Here is a 16,072-nt window from a genome sequence, read left to right on the forward strand (position 1 = left end):
AGAAAATTCAAAATAAGTTTAACCCTCGTGTTGTCCTGGGGGTCAAATTTACCCATTTTAAAGTTTGAAAATGTGCAAAAAATCTATTTTCACAGTGAAACTTCTGTTGTCCACATTTTCAACATTTTTGGGAAATCTTTGAACATTTTTTGGTTGAAAAAAGAAATGTTAAAAATGTTTAAGAACATCCACATAAAAATCAACCAAAATCCAGCGAATTTCGCTGGATTTTGGTAGATTTTTATGTGAATGTTCTTAAAGAAAATATTAGAAGTTTTACTGATATATATGGAATCACTTTAGATATTTGTAGGATTTTTTTGGGAAGATTTTTACTCATTTTTTCAAAATATTTACAAGAATTTTCTTGCCAAATTTGGCGGATTTTTTAAAATAAAACTTTTAAGGGAAACTTTTAAGGAATTATTGGAATTTTATTCCTGAAGGTTTTGCAAATTTGGGGAATTTTTTTTGCTGATTTTTGGAATTTTTTTCAGACAAGGAAACAGAATTTTTTGGTGCCTGTAAATGAGGACAACAGGAGGGTTAAAACATCTCAAATTAGGAGGTTACACGAAAGCAAAAATCTATTTTTGAGTGAAAATTTGCTTTTTTTTTTAAAGCATGTCTGGCTTATTTTAAGACACCTAAGCTTGACAATCCTGGTAAAATATAGCTTAAAATAAGCTTTCCCAGCTAATTTTAAGATCTCAATATTCTAAATATCATATCTTATTTCAAGAGATCTTACCAAGCCATTTTTCACTTGTTCTATTGGCAGATTTTTTTCACTTATTTCAAGGTAAAAGTTCCTTGAAATAAGCTTTTTTTCTTGTTTTGAGAGGGGCATTTTTCCAGTGTAGAGCTAGCTCAGTGGGTGAAACAACTGCAGCTGGGTTCTTTGTGAGTGAATAACTTCAAACTGTAAAGACAGTTGGTTGATGAACTGATGAGGTTGTTCCATCAGATAACTCACCTGAGACTTGGTGGTGGGGGAAGACGAGGGACGAGCCGGACGTCCGTTCTCCACGGCATCCATGTCGTTCTCCTTGGTGTCGATCTGCGGCAGAAACACAGAGTTAGACGGTGGATTTAATAACGTCTCATTGCTGCTACAGGAACCTCCGTGAAACCGTCGCTGTACCTTGTAGTTGTGAGCGCTGAGGTACTTGAAGTGTCCGAAGCAGACGTGCGACAGGCAGACCACAATGGTGACGATCAGCACCACCAGAGTGAACATGGAGGTCGGCGTCTCGAAGCCTGACGGCACATTAGCAGTTAGCTTAGGTAGCATCATACAAATACACATTGGACTCATCATCCCGAGATTTGGTTTTGTCTGGTCCTCACTGACTTGATATCGACTTGTGTGAATATTTTGGCCTCCTCTCAGCTGACTTTGTTTTAAAACCGTCTCAGATGTCACTTGGACTTCTGTCCTTTAGATCTGACTTGATAATGGAAATGAAAGCTCAAGGAGGTGTTTCAGCGGTCATCCAGCGAGGGGCAGGGCTCACCTGTGCGTACGGTGGAGAAGAAAAGCAGCCAGAAGAGGCAGAGGATGGGCGCCGCCACCACCTGGGTGACGGCACCGGAGTGGATCTTCTTGTCTAGTTTGGAGGGCAGGTAGGCGTAGTACATGTTGTACCTGTCCACCAGGTGTTTCAGCAGCATGTACATCAGACCTGCAGGAGGACAGGTAAGCGGAATACACCTGTTTGAGGAGAGTTAACCAGAGATTCAACCTGGTTTTGTCTCAACTGCCTTTAGACCTGAGCTTTAAACTCGTGACCTGGACAAACCTGAGCTAAACTCTTTGGACTGACCTGGACCTGTCTGACTGATCTTGATTTGGAATTTTCTGGACTGACCTGAGGCTCAAGCTGGTTCTGTCTTGACTGTCTTAGACCTGAATTTTAAACTCATGACCTGGACATACCTGAGCTAGCCTGAGACTCTCTCTGGACTGACCTGGACTTGCCTGAAATAACCTGCTTCTGTCTTGACTGTCTTTAGATCTGAACCTTGAACCTTGGGTTTTGTCCTGAGCTGGATGCATCTGAGCCAACCAGAGACCGTCTTCAGACTGACTTGGACTTGTCTGAATGGACTTAACGTGGACTGGGTACTCACAGTAATACCCTCAGTACTGATATTGTCCTAGTACTCTATAGTCGTACTGAGGCAGTATAGCGGGTACTGCAGAGACTGACCGAAGGGGACGATGATGGGGCAGGTGATGCTGTAGGCCATCACCACGGTGAAGACATTCATCATCCAGGCGTACGCTGCTCCGAACTGGAACTCGTAGGCCTGATGCTACACAGAAAAACAGTGTTAGAGTTGGAGCAGCGCCCCCTGCTGGCTGAAATGTTCCTGCATCGCGTCCGTCCTCACCCTCTTGACGTTGCGGCGGTCGGCGGCGGACCGAGCCAGGCACAGCCGGATCATGTACATGAGCAGGCCGGGGATCCTCAGCAGGTCCATGGCATTTCCGATGAACGCCGAGGCGATGACGTAGTTGACGAAGAACGCTCCATTATCTGGCAAGAAGACGCACCTGAGAGAAACATGTATTACTACCGACCGATCAATCAAACTTTATCGATTATTTATCGATGCCCAATTTATGAACGGAACTGGTTTCCTTAACCGTTACTCAGCAGCGTTATCAATAAATATTCAACTAATCCTTCACAGCTGACAGTCTTCCATCCATAATTGAGATCATTTAAACTTTCCTTACTTGGAGACCAGCTGCTAGCTAAACCCCACTATGCTCTCTGGAGGAACAACCAGGTACTACAGCTGCTCTACATTTTCTGACATGCATGACCTTTATCTGGCTTTCTGCCTAATATATTTAGCAGCCATCATTAACATCCCTGAAAGCTACAGATACTTTAATCGCTAATAACGATGGAAGGATCATCAACACTAAAATTAGCTCTGGACCTTTATCTCCATGACGATGAACAGCAATGAATAAAAGATGACTTACTCAAACCTGACTTTAGCATCAGCTAGGAACTTCTTATCAAACAGCCAACGGAAGAAAACATCCAGACTGGAAACGACAGACCAAAAGATATTAGCAATGTAGCAATGTTAGCAACATTAGCAATGTTAGCAGAAGCTGAGTGAGGCTCATCGACTGTTTACCTGCTGAGTCCGAGAGACGGCAGCAGCAGAACCATGAAGATCAGGAAGGTGTAGCACTTGTGCATCGTCGTCCTGTTCTCTCCAGACCTGCACACACAGGGGCAAATCAGCAGGGGAAAATCAGGAAAGAGATGGGGCAAAACAGTGGCAACTTCAGTATTCAGACAGATGCAATAAAAGGAGCCACAGTAGAGGCAAGGAAGGGACAAATCGAGGGGAGAGTCGGGGTAAAGCAGCGCCACAACTGAAACAAAACAGAGGCAAACCAGGGGGTAAAAAAGGTAAAACCGAAGAGGGCAGGAGGCCTCGGTACCTGGTCCAATGAGCCTCGAAGAAGGCAGAATAGTAGACGATGGTGGGCAGCAGAGCAGAGAAAGCCCAGAGCAGCAGAGTGGGGAAGAACTGAGTGACGATGGGATTCTGTCCACAAACAAACAAGCAGAGAGTCAGAGAAGGACTGAAGACCCGCTCAGCATCCCCTGACGGAAGGCTGACGGTTCTTACGTTAAGATACTCCACGGGCTTGGTGACGTTAAACTTGTCCATGGTGGAGATGATGATGGCCGGCGTGGTGAGGAAGAAGAGCAGGATGAAGAGGATGCAGTTGATCACAAAGCAGCGGATCCACCAGGAGATCCCACCCAGCGACAGGTGCTCCCTGCAGGAACAACAGAACACAACATCAGCCGGAACCAAAGGTGCAGAGGCGGATTCAGGTGGGCGGAGCCTGTGGACGTACCAGCGGACGTTCTGCGGGTCGGGAGCGTAGGAAACGCTCCAGTTGTGGACGTGGAGAACGTCACTGAACTGAGAAGAACGTGGCTCCTGACGACACCGACAACCCTGAACCTGGCAGGCGTTAAAGTCCTTCAGAATACTGTGGGGAGAGGGGCGGGGCCATAGAGACATGGGTGGGGGTGTGTGGTCAAACACGTTAGGGAGTGGGGGTAAAACAATGATTGGATGGAGGCGTGGAGAGTCAGAGTGTAAATTTAATCAAAGAAAACTAATAGGACTGAAAATATTCAGAGACAATTTCTGAATAACAAATGCCATTTTAGGGGCAGAGTTGTGTTGGGGCGGAGTTGTGAAAGGGGTGGAGTCATATTGGGGCGGGGTCGTGTTAGAGGTAGAGTCACGATAGGGGCGGAATCATAATGGGGCGGAGTCATGTCAGGAATAAAATCATTTTAGGGGTGGAGTCGTTTTAGGGGCAGGGTCATGTCGGGGTAGTCGTGTTGGGGTGGACTCATGTCAGACGTAGAGTCATGTTACAGGCAGAGTCACGTTAGGGGTGGAGTCATATCAGGGGTAAATCGTTTTAGGTGTGGAGTCACGTTGGGGTAGAGTCATGTCAGGGGTAGAGTCATGTTAGGGGCGGAGTCATGTCAGGTGTAGAGTTGTGTTCGCGGCATGGCTTACATCGCGGTCATGGCCTCGTTCTGGAAGGTGACGAAGGCCATGCCCAGTGGTTTGGTGTGGACCTTCTCCTTCTCCTTGCGGTACTCCTCCTTCAGCTTGGCCTCCCTTTTGGTGTAGTAGCTAACCGCCTCCTCCTGCAGGACAAACACAGAGCTTAGCATACTAACACGTATGCTCCTCAGTACATTTGTTCAGCAGCCTGGTGTGAAACCCTTAGCATTAGCATCACCTCTTCACAGCCGGTGATGGCGCAGCAGCACAAGTGTCCGCAGGGTTTGGGGTTGATCATGGTGGGAACATGTTCCTTCGCCATCAGGTCGGTGAAGAACTTCTTGCTGCGCTCCGTCTTCTTCCTGCAGACACACAGACGTTGGTATTATCAGGACGCACAGACAGCGCCCCCTGCTGTAAGGACGCACACTACTGTCAGAGCTGTTATCAGGGCATGGTGATCATAGGAGCTTCAGCAGACACCAACTGGACTTCTCAGGAACCTGCCTGAGAAGTCCAGTTGGTGTCTGCTGAAGCTAACTGATCTTCTCTGCTAGATTCTGTAAGATGTTTCTTCAAACGTCTTCCAGAACCTACCAGATAAGTCCAGTTGGTGTCTACCGAAGCTCCTACGACTACAGAATCGGAAGTTGTTGGGCTTCTTCCTCACCTCTCGGCATTCAGCGCCATCAGTTTGGCCACGTTGTAGCAGATGCGAGCCTCCAGCACCGTGCAGTTCTCGTATGCCTGCCTGGAGGACGACACACAGGTAAAGCTCTGAAACCTTCAGGCCGAACAGACGTTTAATCACGAGGAACAAGAGCAGGAACTTACTCAAAGTGCTGCTTGATCTGACTCTCCTCAGCGTATTTAGAGATGCCGTTAATGAATAAAGTGCGTTTCACCTGCGAGACACAAACCAGAGATTAATACGCAGCTTAAGTCATTTAAAACCGGTTGTTTTTGTGGTTTCTGGTTTGGTTCTGGTTCTGACCAGGTCGTCCTCCTTGTAGTGCATCTTGGATGTGTGTCTCCTCATGCTGTAAACGGTCAGGAGCAGGTACATGAAGGCAAATGAAGTGTGGAGCCACAGCAGGTTTGTCCTGGAAACACAAAATGTATTTTACTTTCCGCTAAAGCTCTGAAAAATGTCAAAGCTGCAGCTCCTAAACCTGCAGGGCTAACAGTAGTATACTAGGCTAATGGTTTCCCTGTGTTACTAGTCTGTATGTGTTATGCTAGGCTAACAGTTTCCCTGTGTTACTAGTCTGTGTGTGCTATGCTAGTACGCTAGGCTAACGATTTCTCTGTGTTACTCGTCTGCATGTGCTATGCTAGTATGCTAGGCTAACGGTTTTCCTGTGTTTTTAGACTGTGTGCTATGCTAGGCTAACGGTTTCCCTGTGATTTTAGTGTATGTTATTCTAGGCTAACGGTTTCCCTGTGATTTTAGTGTATGTTATTCTAGGCTAACGGTTTCCCTGTGATTTTAGTGTCTGTTATGCTAGGCTAACTGTTTCAATGTGAGTTTAGTGTATGTTAGGCTAACAGTTTCCCTGTGATTTTTGTGTATGTTATGCTAGGCTAACTGTTTCAATGTGATTTTAATGTATGTTATGCTAGGCTAACAGTTTCCCTGTGATTTTTGTGTATGTTATGCTAGGCTAACAGTTCCCCTGTGATTTTAGTGTGTGTTATGCTAGGTTAATGGTTTCCCTGTGGTTACAGCATGTATACTATGCCAGGCTAACCATCTCTTGACTCACCCAGACTTGAGGTTGGCTATCGTAGTGCGTCCGAAGCTGTAAGCATTGTTTTCTAGAAGAAATAAGAAGCGAGTCAGAAACCAAACGAGGCAGCAGCTGAGTTTAAATGGAACTCGACAACAAAACTATAGCTCTGACGACAAATAACTCCACTGCCTGCGTGGGGGTGTGTGTCTGTTGTTGTTTTATGTGTTATTGTTTTGGTTGTTGTTGTTTTGTGTTGTTTTGAGTGTTGTTGTTTTGTGTTTATTGTGACCGGTTAGGTCCAGGTGCGCTACCATCCGACATCACACACAGGTCTACAGGTGAGCAAAGCGCCTACAGCTCCGCCCCCTTTACCTTCTTTGGATGGAGGTCCTGGCGCCCCCTGGATGAGGAACGCATCTTTACTGATAATTCTGACTAGAACCAACCAAACACAGGCGAGAAGGCGGTGAGAGAGCAGCCCAGAGCCATCGGAACCTCCAGACAGAACCCGGTTCTTACCCAGCAGGTCTCCGGAGAAGTTCACTGGAAGAACGATGCCGACAGACAGAACCCCGACCACGACCAGCAGCCCGATGATGTGGCGCTGGAAGGACAAGTAGTGGACGGCGTCTTCACCACACTTCTCCCTGATCTCCTCATCCCTGCAGAGAGAGTAAACAATCATAAACAATAATAACAAATAATAATAATACATAGACCTGTGGAGAGTTCACTTTCTGTAGGACACATCAATTCTATTGTGTTTCTGAGGTCCATACTCACTTTATTCTGAAAATCGCCGTCAGCCACGAGCAGAATCCCTGAAACAGACAAATGAACAAAAGTCAGAAATTTAAGTTGTTTCATTTTGAATTCATTTTCTTTCTGCTTTAGCTTTAATTAGTTCTTGCAGCAGCTTTAATTAGTTCCTGCTGCAGCTTTAATTAGTTCCTGCAGCTGGAAGGTGAGGAGTTTATCTGCGATTTTACTGTGAAAGTCCCTTTATTTTCTGTTTTTAAAGCCCTACTGCTTCCTGCCAATGAGGACGGTCGCTGTGTGAGGTCAGCAGAGGGGGCGTAGCCAGAGCTGATGAGGTCACTGTGTGAGGTCAACTGAGCGGGCGGAGTCTGAGCCGATGAGGTCGCCCTGTTCTGAGCCGCTCGCCGTTAAACTGGATTATAGTCAACAGATTAAAGCAACAGAGACGAGCTGACTTTCACCGCAGGACGCCCTGATCCCACACACAGCCGTGCACACTCTAACACACTCTAACATGCCTCAACATGCTTTACGACACCAACTACACCCGTGATTTGCTGCAGCAGGAAGTCAGTGTGCAGGGAAACAGATTTGATCCTTAAAAATCTCCAGAATGACTCCATTTATCAGCAGAAACAGAAAGAATCTAAAGTTTCATCAGGAAAATGAACCAAATTTGAGCTTTAGATCCTCATATTTCATCAAAATCACAAAAAACGAGACACAAAATGACAAAAATGGGACAGATGGTAGGAGCTTCAGCAGAAACCAACTGTTTCTGTTCCAATTGGTTTCTCCTGAAGTTCCTTCCATCACCAGGACCTGATGACTGAGAACCTCCTCAGAAGTGTGAGGAGAACATTAGCTCCAGAGGTTCTAACTTGCTGATTAAAGGCGTCCTTACGTTGTCTCTCTGGTCGAAGTCCACAGAGCTGGAGACGGAGGTGAGGCGTTCGTAGCGATCCGGCGTTTCTGAGTGCATCGCCGAGGCAACGCTGTGGACACAGAGAGGACGGATCAGTCACATGATCTGAGCTCTGGTGCTGATTGGATGCTGAGACTCCTTAGTGAGAACGGACATAGAGGAAGCTACAGAACCTTCTCACCAAACACCAACACAAACCTGCTGCAGGAACCTCAGTTATTTCATAGACAGCAGCCTGTCAGGCAGCGCTGAGGGGATTAAAACCCGGAGGCCCTCACAGTAATCAGATTACTTCTAGTCGAACAAGAGACGAGCTCTGCTAAACTGGAAGTAGTTCACTGTCTGTGGAGTCATTTAGGAGCTCTGATTATTGGTACTATGATTCCTTCTAGACCTCCTGATTAGTGGTACTATGACTCCTTCTGTACCTCCTGATTAGTGGTACTATGACTCCTTCTAGACCTCCTGATTAGTGGTACTATGACTCCTTCTACACCTCCTGATTAGTGGTACTATGACTCCTTCTAGACCTCCTGATTCACTGAGTTTCTACTTTGAGGCTGAACTTTAATAACTTTTTTTATAAAGTGTTTCTGATTGATCTTAGAAGTAATCTGATTACTGTGAGGTGATGCGGTTCAGAAGAATCTGACGTTCAGGTGATGTTTCAGGTGAACTCTTCAGCGGCTCCTAGCAGCAGAGTTTAGCCAATGACTGAGCTCTGATTGGTCCTACTCTGTGCGATTAGCTCACATGCTAACAACCTGCTAACACACCACAGGGTTCACGACACGCTGGGCTACAAACAGCTGTTACCTTTTCACTGGCTCATAGTTATCTCTGTCTCGTCTTCGGCTGAGTTAAGAGTGGAGACAAGTGTGGAGCGACGTTAGCATCGTTGTTATGACTCATGTGTCTGGAGGGCGATTAGCGCCACCTGCTGGATCTCACTGTAGCTGCTTCTCATTGGTGTGGGTCCTTTTTAACATTTCATTTTCCTGCTTTTGATCTCTGAACGCAGACAGAAACATGGCTTAAAGCTATGCCGTGGAGCCCATTGAGGAAACATGTTCTGTAAGTTTTGCTGCAGAAGTCATGAGTCAGTTTCTATAAATGCTGAGTCATTTGTGTCAGAAGTTTTTTCTTTTTTAACGGCTGTTTAAACTGTTCTCCAGTTTTCACTAGTTCTTGAAGAAACTTGGTGCGACCGCATTGGGAGGAACATCATCCACGTCTGATCTGACATGTCAGGTATCGCTGTTCACTGATTGGCTAACCAACATATGTGGGCGTGGCCAAAAAATCTAACGACAAAAATAAAACACAAAATGACAAAAATGAAACACAAAACAAAACGAGATACAAAATGACAAAAACATAACACAAAATGACAAAAATGAAACACGAAACGACAAAAACGACAAAAATGAAACAAAATGACAAAAATGAGACGCAAAATGACAAGAGGCAAAACTACAAAATCGAGACACAAAATGACAATAACGAGACACAAAACGAAAAAAATGAGACACAAAATGACAAAAATGAGACACAAAACATAACTAGAGTTGCTCCTTGGTTTACGATGTCTTCCACTTACAGTGTTTTGTGGTTACATCGCTATCTCACATGAATTTATTAAGAAAGTCTTGTTCCATCATTTTGACGTACGGCATTAAAACAAATTTCGAGTGGGAACTAGTTGACAAGCGGAGCGGATGAATACATCGTCACATGGCACTATCAGATGGCTTTGTTTCCATTATCTGGTTGTACGCCACCTTGGATTGTGCTACATTCACTAACTTTTTGCCCTTCATTATGGCTCCCAGCGTAAGTCAGACTCTTCTGATGCTTGGAAGAAAAGGAAAGCCAACTCCATGGAAGTGAAATTGGATAGAATAAAACACTGGGAACAGGGCCAAACACCAACGGATGAATGATTATGATTTTACCACCATGTTAGTGTTGGTGAGGACATAGGTACTTATGTGGGTTCTGACTTATGGCGGAAATCTTGTTAGGTCACACCGTAGGAACTAAATTCCAACATAAGTCAAAGACCCCCTGTTCTACAACTCTTAAATGTCATCAAACTTAGTCCAGTTGTTCAGATTTGACCACTAGGAGGCAGTGCAGTGATTAAAAATTCTTAAATCCATGATTCATTGAAATGTGTTGGTTTATGTGAACTGATACGTCCAGTTTCTTAAAGTCCAGTTTCTGTCTGCAGTGGAAGAAGCACCTTCTAGTGATTCTTATTGTTCGTATCACAGCCAAGGAGAAGCAGCAAAGCTTTCAGTGAGTTTTTTAACCAACCAGGATTCAAGTGTTCAAATTTACCCAAATCTGTGTGATTAAACAGTTCCATGTTTTAGAATAAAGATGTGATGGTGAAGCATCGGACTCTAATTAACCTCCAGGTGACAACAAACCGACCAAATTCAGAAGAAGAAGTAGTGATGTTAGTGCACCAGTCAGAACCTGTTAATGGACCAGAGGAAGTTAACGTGAAGCAGAAACATACTATTCTCTCTCCTCCAGGTCGCTGAAACGCTTCTTCAGCCTTCAGGACAGAAAATCAAAGAACAAGAGTTTAATCAAGACAGAACCGTCAGTTCTTCCTGCAGGACAAAAACCAAACCCTATTCTTAGTCCAGTTTCTAACATCGAGTCTAGAGTCTAAATGGTGGTGTTCATAGAGGTCTAGATGTTCATAGAGGTCTAGATGTTGGTGTTCATAGAGGTCTAGATGTTCATATAGGTCTAGATGTTCATAGAGGTCTAGATGTTCATAGAGGTCTAGATGTTGGTGTTCATAGAGGTCGAGTGGAAACTTGAGGACTAAAACTAGAAAACAAACTGAGTTATCAGAATTTCCTCAAACGTTTCATTCAGAGATCTTCAGTTTAGTGTCACAGATTGAGGAAAATATTCACACTGAAGACGTAAAAAAGTAGTTTTTCTTTCATCTTACTGGTTCTTTATTCTGTGTTCAGATCAGGAGAACCAGCAGAAGAACTTCCTGGTTCTGGTTCAAAGACGCTAAACAGACAGAGGTGAGAGAGACCTCCTGATTAGTCAGTTACCTGTCGGCGTCGGTGACCAGCGCCAGGCGGCCATAATCCCACGCGACCTTCCTCAGGATGGAGAAGACGAAGAGCAGCACCTGAAGAAGAAGAAGAACGTTCAGAGGAAACAGTCCAGGTGGATAAACTCACCTGGTCTCCGGTAAATGTGACATCACAAATTTTATTTACATTTTCACATAATTTGAAAATTTTTCTGTACTTTTACTGTAACACAGTACTTCTACCGCATGTTATTGGTACTTTTACTGTAACAGAGTACTTCTACTGTGTGGCACTTTTACTGTAACAGAGTACTTCTACTGTGTGTCGTTGGTACTTTTACTGTAACAGAGTACTTCTATGGTGTGTTGTTGGTACCTTTACTGTAACAGAGTACTTCTACTGCGTGTTGTTGGTACCTTTACTGTAACAGAGTACTTCTACTGCGTGTTACTGGTACTTTTACTGTAACAGAGTACTTCTACTGCGTGTCATTAGTACTTTTACTGTAACATAGTACTTCTACTGTGTGTTGTTGGTACTTTTACTGTAACAGAGTACTTCTACTGCGTGTCGTTAGTACTTTTACTTTGCTGACGTTGAAGCTACAACATGCTAACATTCTGCAGGTTGTTTCCGTGTTCGCCGGTTGTCATGGTGACGACGGCGGCGGCAACTCACCAGGAAGCACATGAAGTCGAGGGCGAGGACAGTGGGGACGCCGCCGAAGGGCAGCCCCTGCAGCACGGTGCTGCGGATCCGAGCCGAGTAGCAGTAGTCTTTGGACTCGCTGTTGGCCGAGCAGTTCTCCTGACCACTGCACGCCTGGCCACCGCCGAATATCGCCATGGTAACGATCAGCACTCTGAGCATGCTCACTGCTGCATCCTCGCTGAGAACCTGAGAGGAAAGAGATGCCGGTTCATTGATTCATCAGAAACATCGGAACTGAAGATGATTCTAAATGATTCGTCTGATGTTTCTGCAGTTTGGTTCCAAAATGTCAGACAACGCTGAAAAATGTGGATCAGAGTTTAGAAAAATGAAAGATCTCAACCCGCCTGGCCAGCAGGCAGATGGGTCCCCCCACATCAGAGCCGGATTCTGCTCAAGGTTTTTTTCCCTGTTAAAAGGGTGTTTTCCTTGCCACTGTCGCCTTGGGGCTGCTCTGGGGGTCAGGCATATGGGTTCTGTAAAGTGTCTTCAGACAATTTGACCTGAGGTTGGAGCTATATAAATAAAACTGAATTGAATTGAACTGAATAGAAGTTTGAGTCTGAGATTAAATCAGCTGATAAATAACCGATTGAGTGACTGTAGGATTATTAATTATACCTGCTTAATAACTGCTGTAGTTCAGTGTGACACAAACCAACAGGAAGTGAAACAAGTTTATTTAAATCTCTTGTTTTTTTTTTTAAATCACCAAAACTACACAATTCATGAGCCAAACTCTGTAAACTAATGCTCAGATTTCCAACTGTCCTTGAACGCATCGTCTGTCATGTGCTTCTGTCCAGAAAATGAAGTCAGAGAAACGTCCCTCTGGTTCCCGTCATTCCACAGAAGGCGATTCTCCTTCATGTTGTTCTGTTTGAGCAGGAATACGTTTCCCAGCATGCCTCTGGGCTCTGACGGCTTCCTCCCCGTGTGACCTACTGATCCTGTTGCCACGGCAACCTGACTGACCCAGTTTTCACGGCTTGCCGGTGGCTCAACGCTGAGCTGCAGTGACGGCGCTCCGACTAATGATGTCACGGTTACATCACACAGAGCTGGAGAACAAAGAGGTGATGAAGACAAAGATGAAGATGAAGGCTGGTCGGAGTCTTCATCACTGCAGTCAACACCTGAACTGACTGTAGGGGTGTCATTCTGACTGCAGGGGGCGTCACTCTGACTGTAGGGGCGTCACTCTGACTGCAGGGGGTGTCCTCTGACTGTAGGGGCGTCGTTCTGACTGTAGGGGGGTGTCGCTCTGACTGTAGGGGCGTCACTCTGACTGTAGGGGGCGTCATCCTGACTGTAGGGGGGTGTCGCTCTGACTGTAGGGGCGTCACTCTGACTGTAGGGGGCGTCACTCTGACTGTAGGTGGCGTCATCCTGACTGTAGGGGGGTGTCGCTCTGACTGTAGGAGGCGTCGCTCTGACTGTAGGTGGCGTCATCCTGACTGTAGGGGGGTGTCGCTCTGACTGTAGGGGCGTCACTCTGACTGTAGGGGGCGTCACTCTGACTGTAGGGGGCGTCACTCAGAGATTTCTCCAGTCGTTCAAACCTCCTCCTCTGTTGTCATGGAGCTGCAGCAGCAATGACTCATTTGCAGCCTCCAGAGCGGCACTGTCCACATCAACAGAGCCCCACAGAGACCCACAGAGCCCCACAGAGACCCACAGGGCCTGCTCCTATGAAACTAATTATTCCTGCTAATGCTAGCACTGTTAGCTGAGGCAAAGCTACTGTTAGCATTAGCTTAGCCTCCCCCAGACCCATTAGTCCATGTTAGCTTAGCATTGTGCTAACAGCTGTTAGCTCGGTGTTTTTTTTTTTTTTTTTTTAATCAGCCTGATCAGCAGCTTCTGTTCTAACTGAACGTTCTCTCAGCGTTCCTGCACCATCCAGATAACGGCGGACCGTCTGTGAGCATCAGATTATCTCCTGCTCGTTTCTGCTGAGAATTTACTGTAAAGTTCACCTTTAACATCTGACAAACTGAAAACAAACATTTAAAACTCCAGAAACAGCCTGAACGCTCCACAACCTGCACAAAACAACCGTTCCAATACTCCAGCAGCTGCAGGGTCCAGATAACAGAAGATAACCCATAACAAGAGCTCTGACACTCAAACATCCTCCAGAAAGATGTTCTCCGAAGGGTGACCAAAGTGCTTCACAGAAAGAAAACAATACAATCAGAGCTCTTTTTTTCGTCCTTTAATGACCTGAGATGTTTCACCTTTAAGTTGCAGGAGCTTCATCAGAAACCAGCTGGACTTTTCTGGAAGATGTTTCATGAAACGTCTTCCAGAGAAGTCCGGCTGGCTTCTACTGAAGCTCCTATGATCTCCAGGACCTGGATAAGTTTAGCAGCAAAGGGCACCATGACAAAGACTCCTGAGGAGGTTCATGACCTCCAACCAGGACTCCAAAGTATTCATGACAACTTGAAAATTGTCCAAATCAATTTTAAAAAATGTCAAAAGTGAACTTTTTTGTAATTTTGGTTCATCTTTAACTACTTCAGGACAGTTTGAATCCTTCAGAACAGGTTTTGGATCATTTTTGAGTCATTTTGGATCATTTTTGAGTCAGACAAAAGGGTCAATTTGTTTGTTAAATTTCAAGTCTCTGTCAAATATCACCTCAAGATTTTTGACGGTCGTTTTCAAAGTCATTGAACGGGAACTTGATAGATCAGTATCAGTACCCCCAAACACAATGCATTCAGTTCTGTCCTCATTTAAAAGTAAAAGGTTGGATGACAGCCACTCCTTAAAGTCCTTAATACAGCTTGTTATGCTACTTAGTGCCTCACTTCTAGAATAGAATTCAAAATCCTTCTTCTGACATATAAAGCTCTTAACAACCAATCTCCATCATATCTTAAAGACCTGATAGTAGAGATCGACCGATTATCGGTCGGGCCGATTATCAGTGCCAATATTTGGACATTTGACGTATATCGTCATCGGCCTTTTTTTAATCCGACGGGCCGATATGAAGAAATCAATTTAAACCTGAGTTATTTCGGCTCAGATGCAGCCGCGTCTCTCTCTCCTGCTTTCTGTCTCCAGCACTATCCACCCCGCGCTCTGATTGGTTAAGCTTCAGTGGCAGAGCCTCTGAAACAGTAGCTGTCCTCACACACACACACACACACACAGCAGAGAGGGAAAGTTTTCTCGTGTGAGAAGCTCCAGAGAGAAAACACGTGTCGAAGGTAAATGCAGAAAACTCTTCCGAAATTGTAATAAACATCCCAGTGCTCTAGATCTCACAACTACTACTAACGTTACAGTGAGCAGCAGAATAACGTAAGAGCGGAGTAAACATTAGCGGCAGCTCTGCTAACTCCTATTACCTCCCGACATGTCTGTGAATTACTTAATCCTCTGCGTAATCGAACGAAGCAGGAAGATGAAGCGTCGACGAGTCTCCCTTTAAACGTGTGTCAAAAGTGCGGATTTTGAACTTTCTACCAGTTTTTGAATAGTGTTGATCGACCAAGTAAAACCAGAGTTATGATCAATAATAAACGCTGTACTTTTGAGCGAACTTTAGACGAGCGCATTTCGTGCGTCATTGTATGGTGAACGGCTAAACGGGAGATTCTTTGAAGCCTTCTGTAGCCGACACAAAAACAATCAGAAACATCAGGGAGAGTTTTGCAACTCTTGGGAGTGACGTGTGAAAAACAAACAGCTCTGAGACTCCCTGCTGGAAACACCTGGGACAAAGACGCTCAACACTTGCAGCGGCTCGGGGATGAGAGCGTCTGCACAGGCATGATCCCAGTCAGAGCGTCTCTGTGTTACTAGTAAGAGAGTGGAATATTTAAGAAATACACAGAGGAGAGATGGCTAAAGTGCGGATTTGGAACTTTCTATCATTTTATTTAGTCAGGGGATAGTTATAACTCTTTGGGAGAGCAGCTCCAGAGCAGCACGTCCTTCACTGGCTTTGGCCACAGATCACTCTCTCTGCCAGACACAGAGAAGACACAAGATGCACAGAAAATAAAGACTTTGCTTCAGATGTAAAATAATAATAATAATAATAATAATAATAATAAACTTATTCTAGCAATGGAGAACACCATGACTCCAGATTCTCCACATGGTCCTAAATGGTAAATGGTCTGTATTTATATAGCGCTTTACTGTACCTGAAACAATACCCAAAGCGCTTTACATTATACATCACATTCACCCATTCACACACTGATGGTAGAAGCTGCCATGCAAGGCATTAACCACAACCCATCAGGAGCAGTTAGGGGTTTAGTGTCTTG

General features: G+C 45.1%; 1 protein-coding gene across 5 annotated transcripts in view; it reads right to left on the reverse strand.

The window, feature by feature from the left end:
• Positions 1-16,072, reverse strand: part of LOC111564581 (CSC1-like protein 2) — a 28,898-nt gene that overhangs the window by 6,207 nt on the left and 6,619 nt on the right. For 2 of the 5 annotated variants that reach the window (XM_055010258.1, XM_023264240.3), the window contains exons 2-23: positions 11,745-11,963; positions 11,082-11,161; positions 10,520-10,558; positions 7,972-8,062; positions 7,092-7,129; positions 6,828-6,970; positions 6,342-6,393; positions 5,570-5,678; positions 5,410-5,480; positions 5,246-5,326; positions 4,814-4,937; positions 4,585-4,718; positions 3,902-4,039; positions 3,667-3,820; positions 3,476-3,582; positions 3,163-3,249; positions 3,002-3,067; positions 2,398-2,560; positions 2,214-2,319; positions 1,518-1,685; positions 1,145-1,260; positions 977-1,060 (exon numbers count right to left, since the gene is read on the reverse strand). In XM_055010258.1, coding sequence (XP_054866233.1) covers positions 977-1,060; positions 1,145-1,260; positions 1,518-1,685; positions 2,214-2,319; positions 2,398-2,560; positions 3,002-3,067; positions 3,163-3,249; positions 3,476-3,582; positions 3,667-3,820; positions 3,902-4,039; positions 4,585-4,718; positions 4,814-4,937; positions 5,246-5,326; positions 5,410-5,480; positions 5,570-5,678; positions 6,342-6,393; positions 6,828-6,970; positions 7,092-7,129; positions 7,972-8,062; positions 10,520-10,558; positions 11,082-11,161; positions 11,745-11,936 — 2,343 coding nt within the window. In that variant the 5' untranslated portion in view covers positions 11,937-11,963. Of the gene's footprint in view, positions 1-976; positions 1,061-1,144; positions 1,261-1,517; positions 1,686-2,213; positions 2,320-2,397; positions 2,561-3,001; positions 3,068-3,162; positions 3,250-3,475; positions 3,583-3,666; positions 3,821-3,901; positions 4,040-4,584; positions 4,719-4,813; positions 4,938-5,245; positions 5,327-5,409; positions 5,481-5,569; positions 5,679-6,341; positions 6,394-6,827; positions 6,971-7,091; positions 7,130-7,971; positions 8,063-8,808; positions 8,848-10,519; positions 10,559-11,081; positions 11,162-11,744; positions 11,964-16,072 lie in introns of those variants that run through there. The other 3 variants (XM_055010257.1, XM_055010259.1, XM_023264244.3) reach the window with 3 other exon arrangements.

The sequence above is a fragment of the Amphiprion ocellaris genome, chromosome 4 (assembly GCF_022539595.1).
Source record: "Amphiprion ocellaris isolate individual 3 ecotype Okinawa chromosome 4, ASM2253959v1, whole genome shotgun sequence".
In the NCBI taxonomy this organism is placed as follows: Eukaryota; Metazoa; Chordata; class Actinopteri; family Pomacentridae; genus Amphiprion; species Amphiprion ocellaris.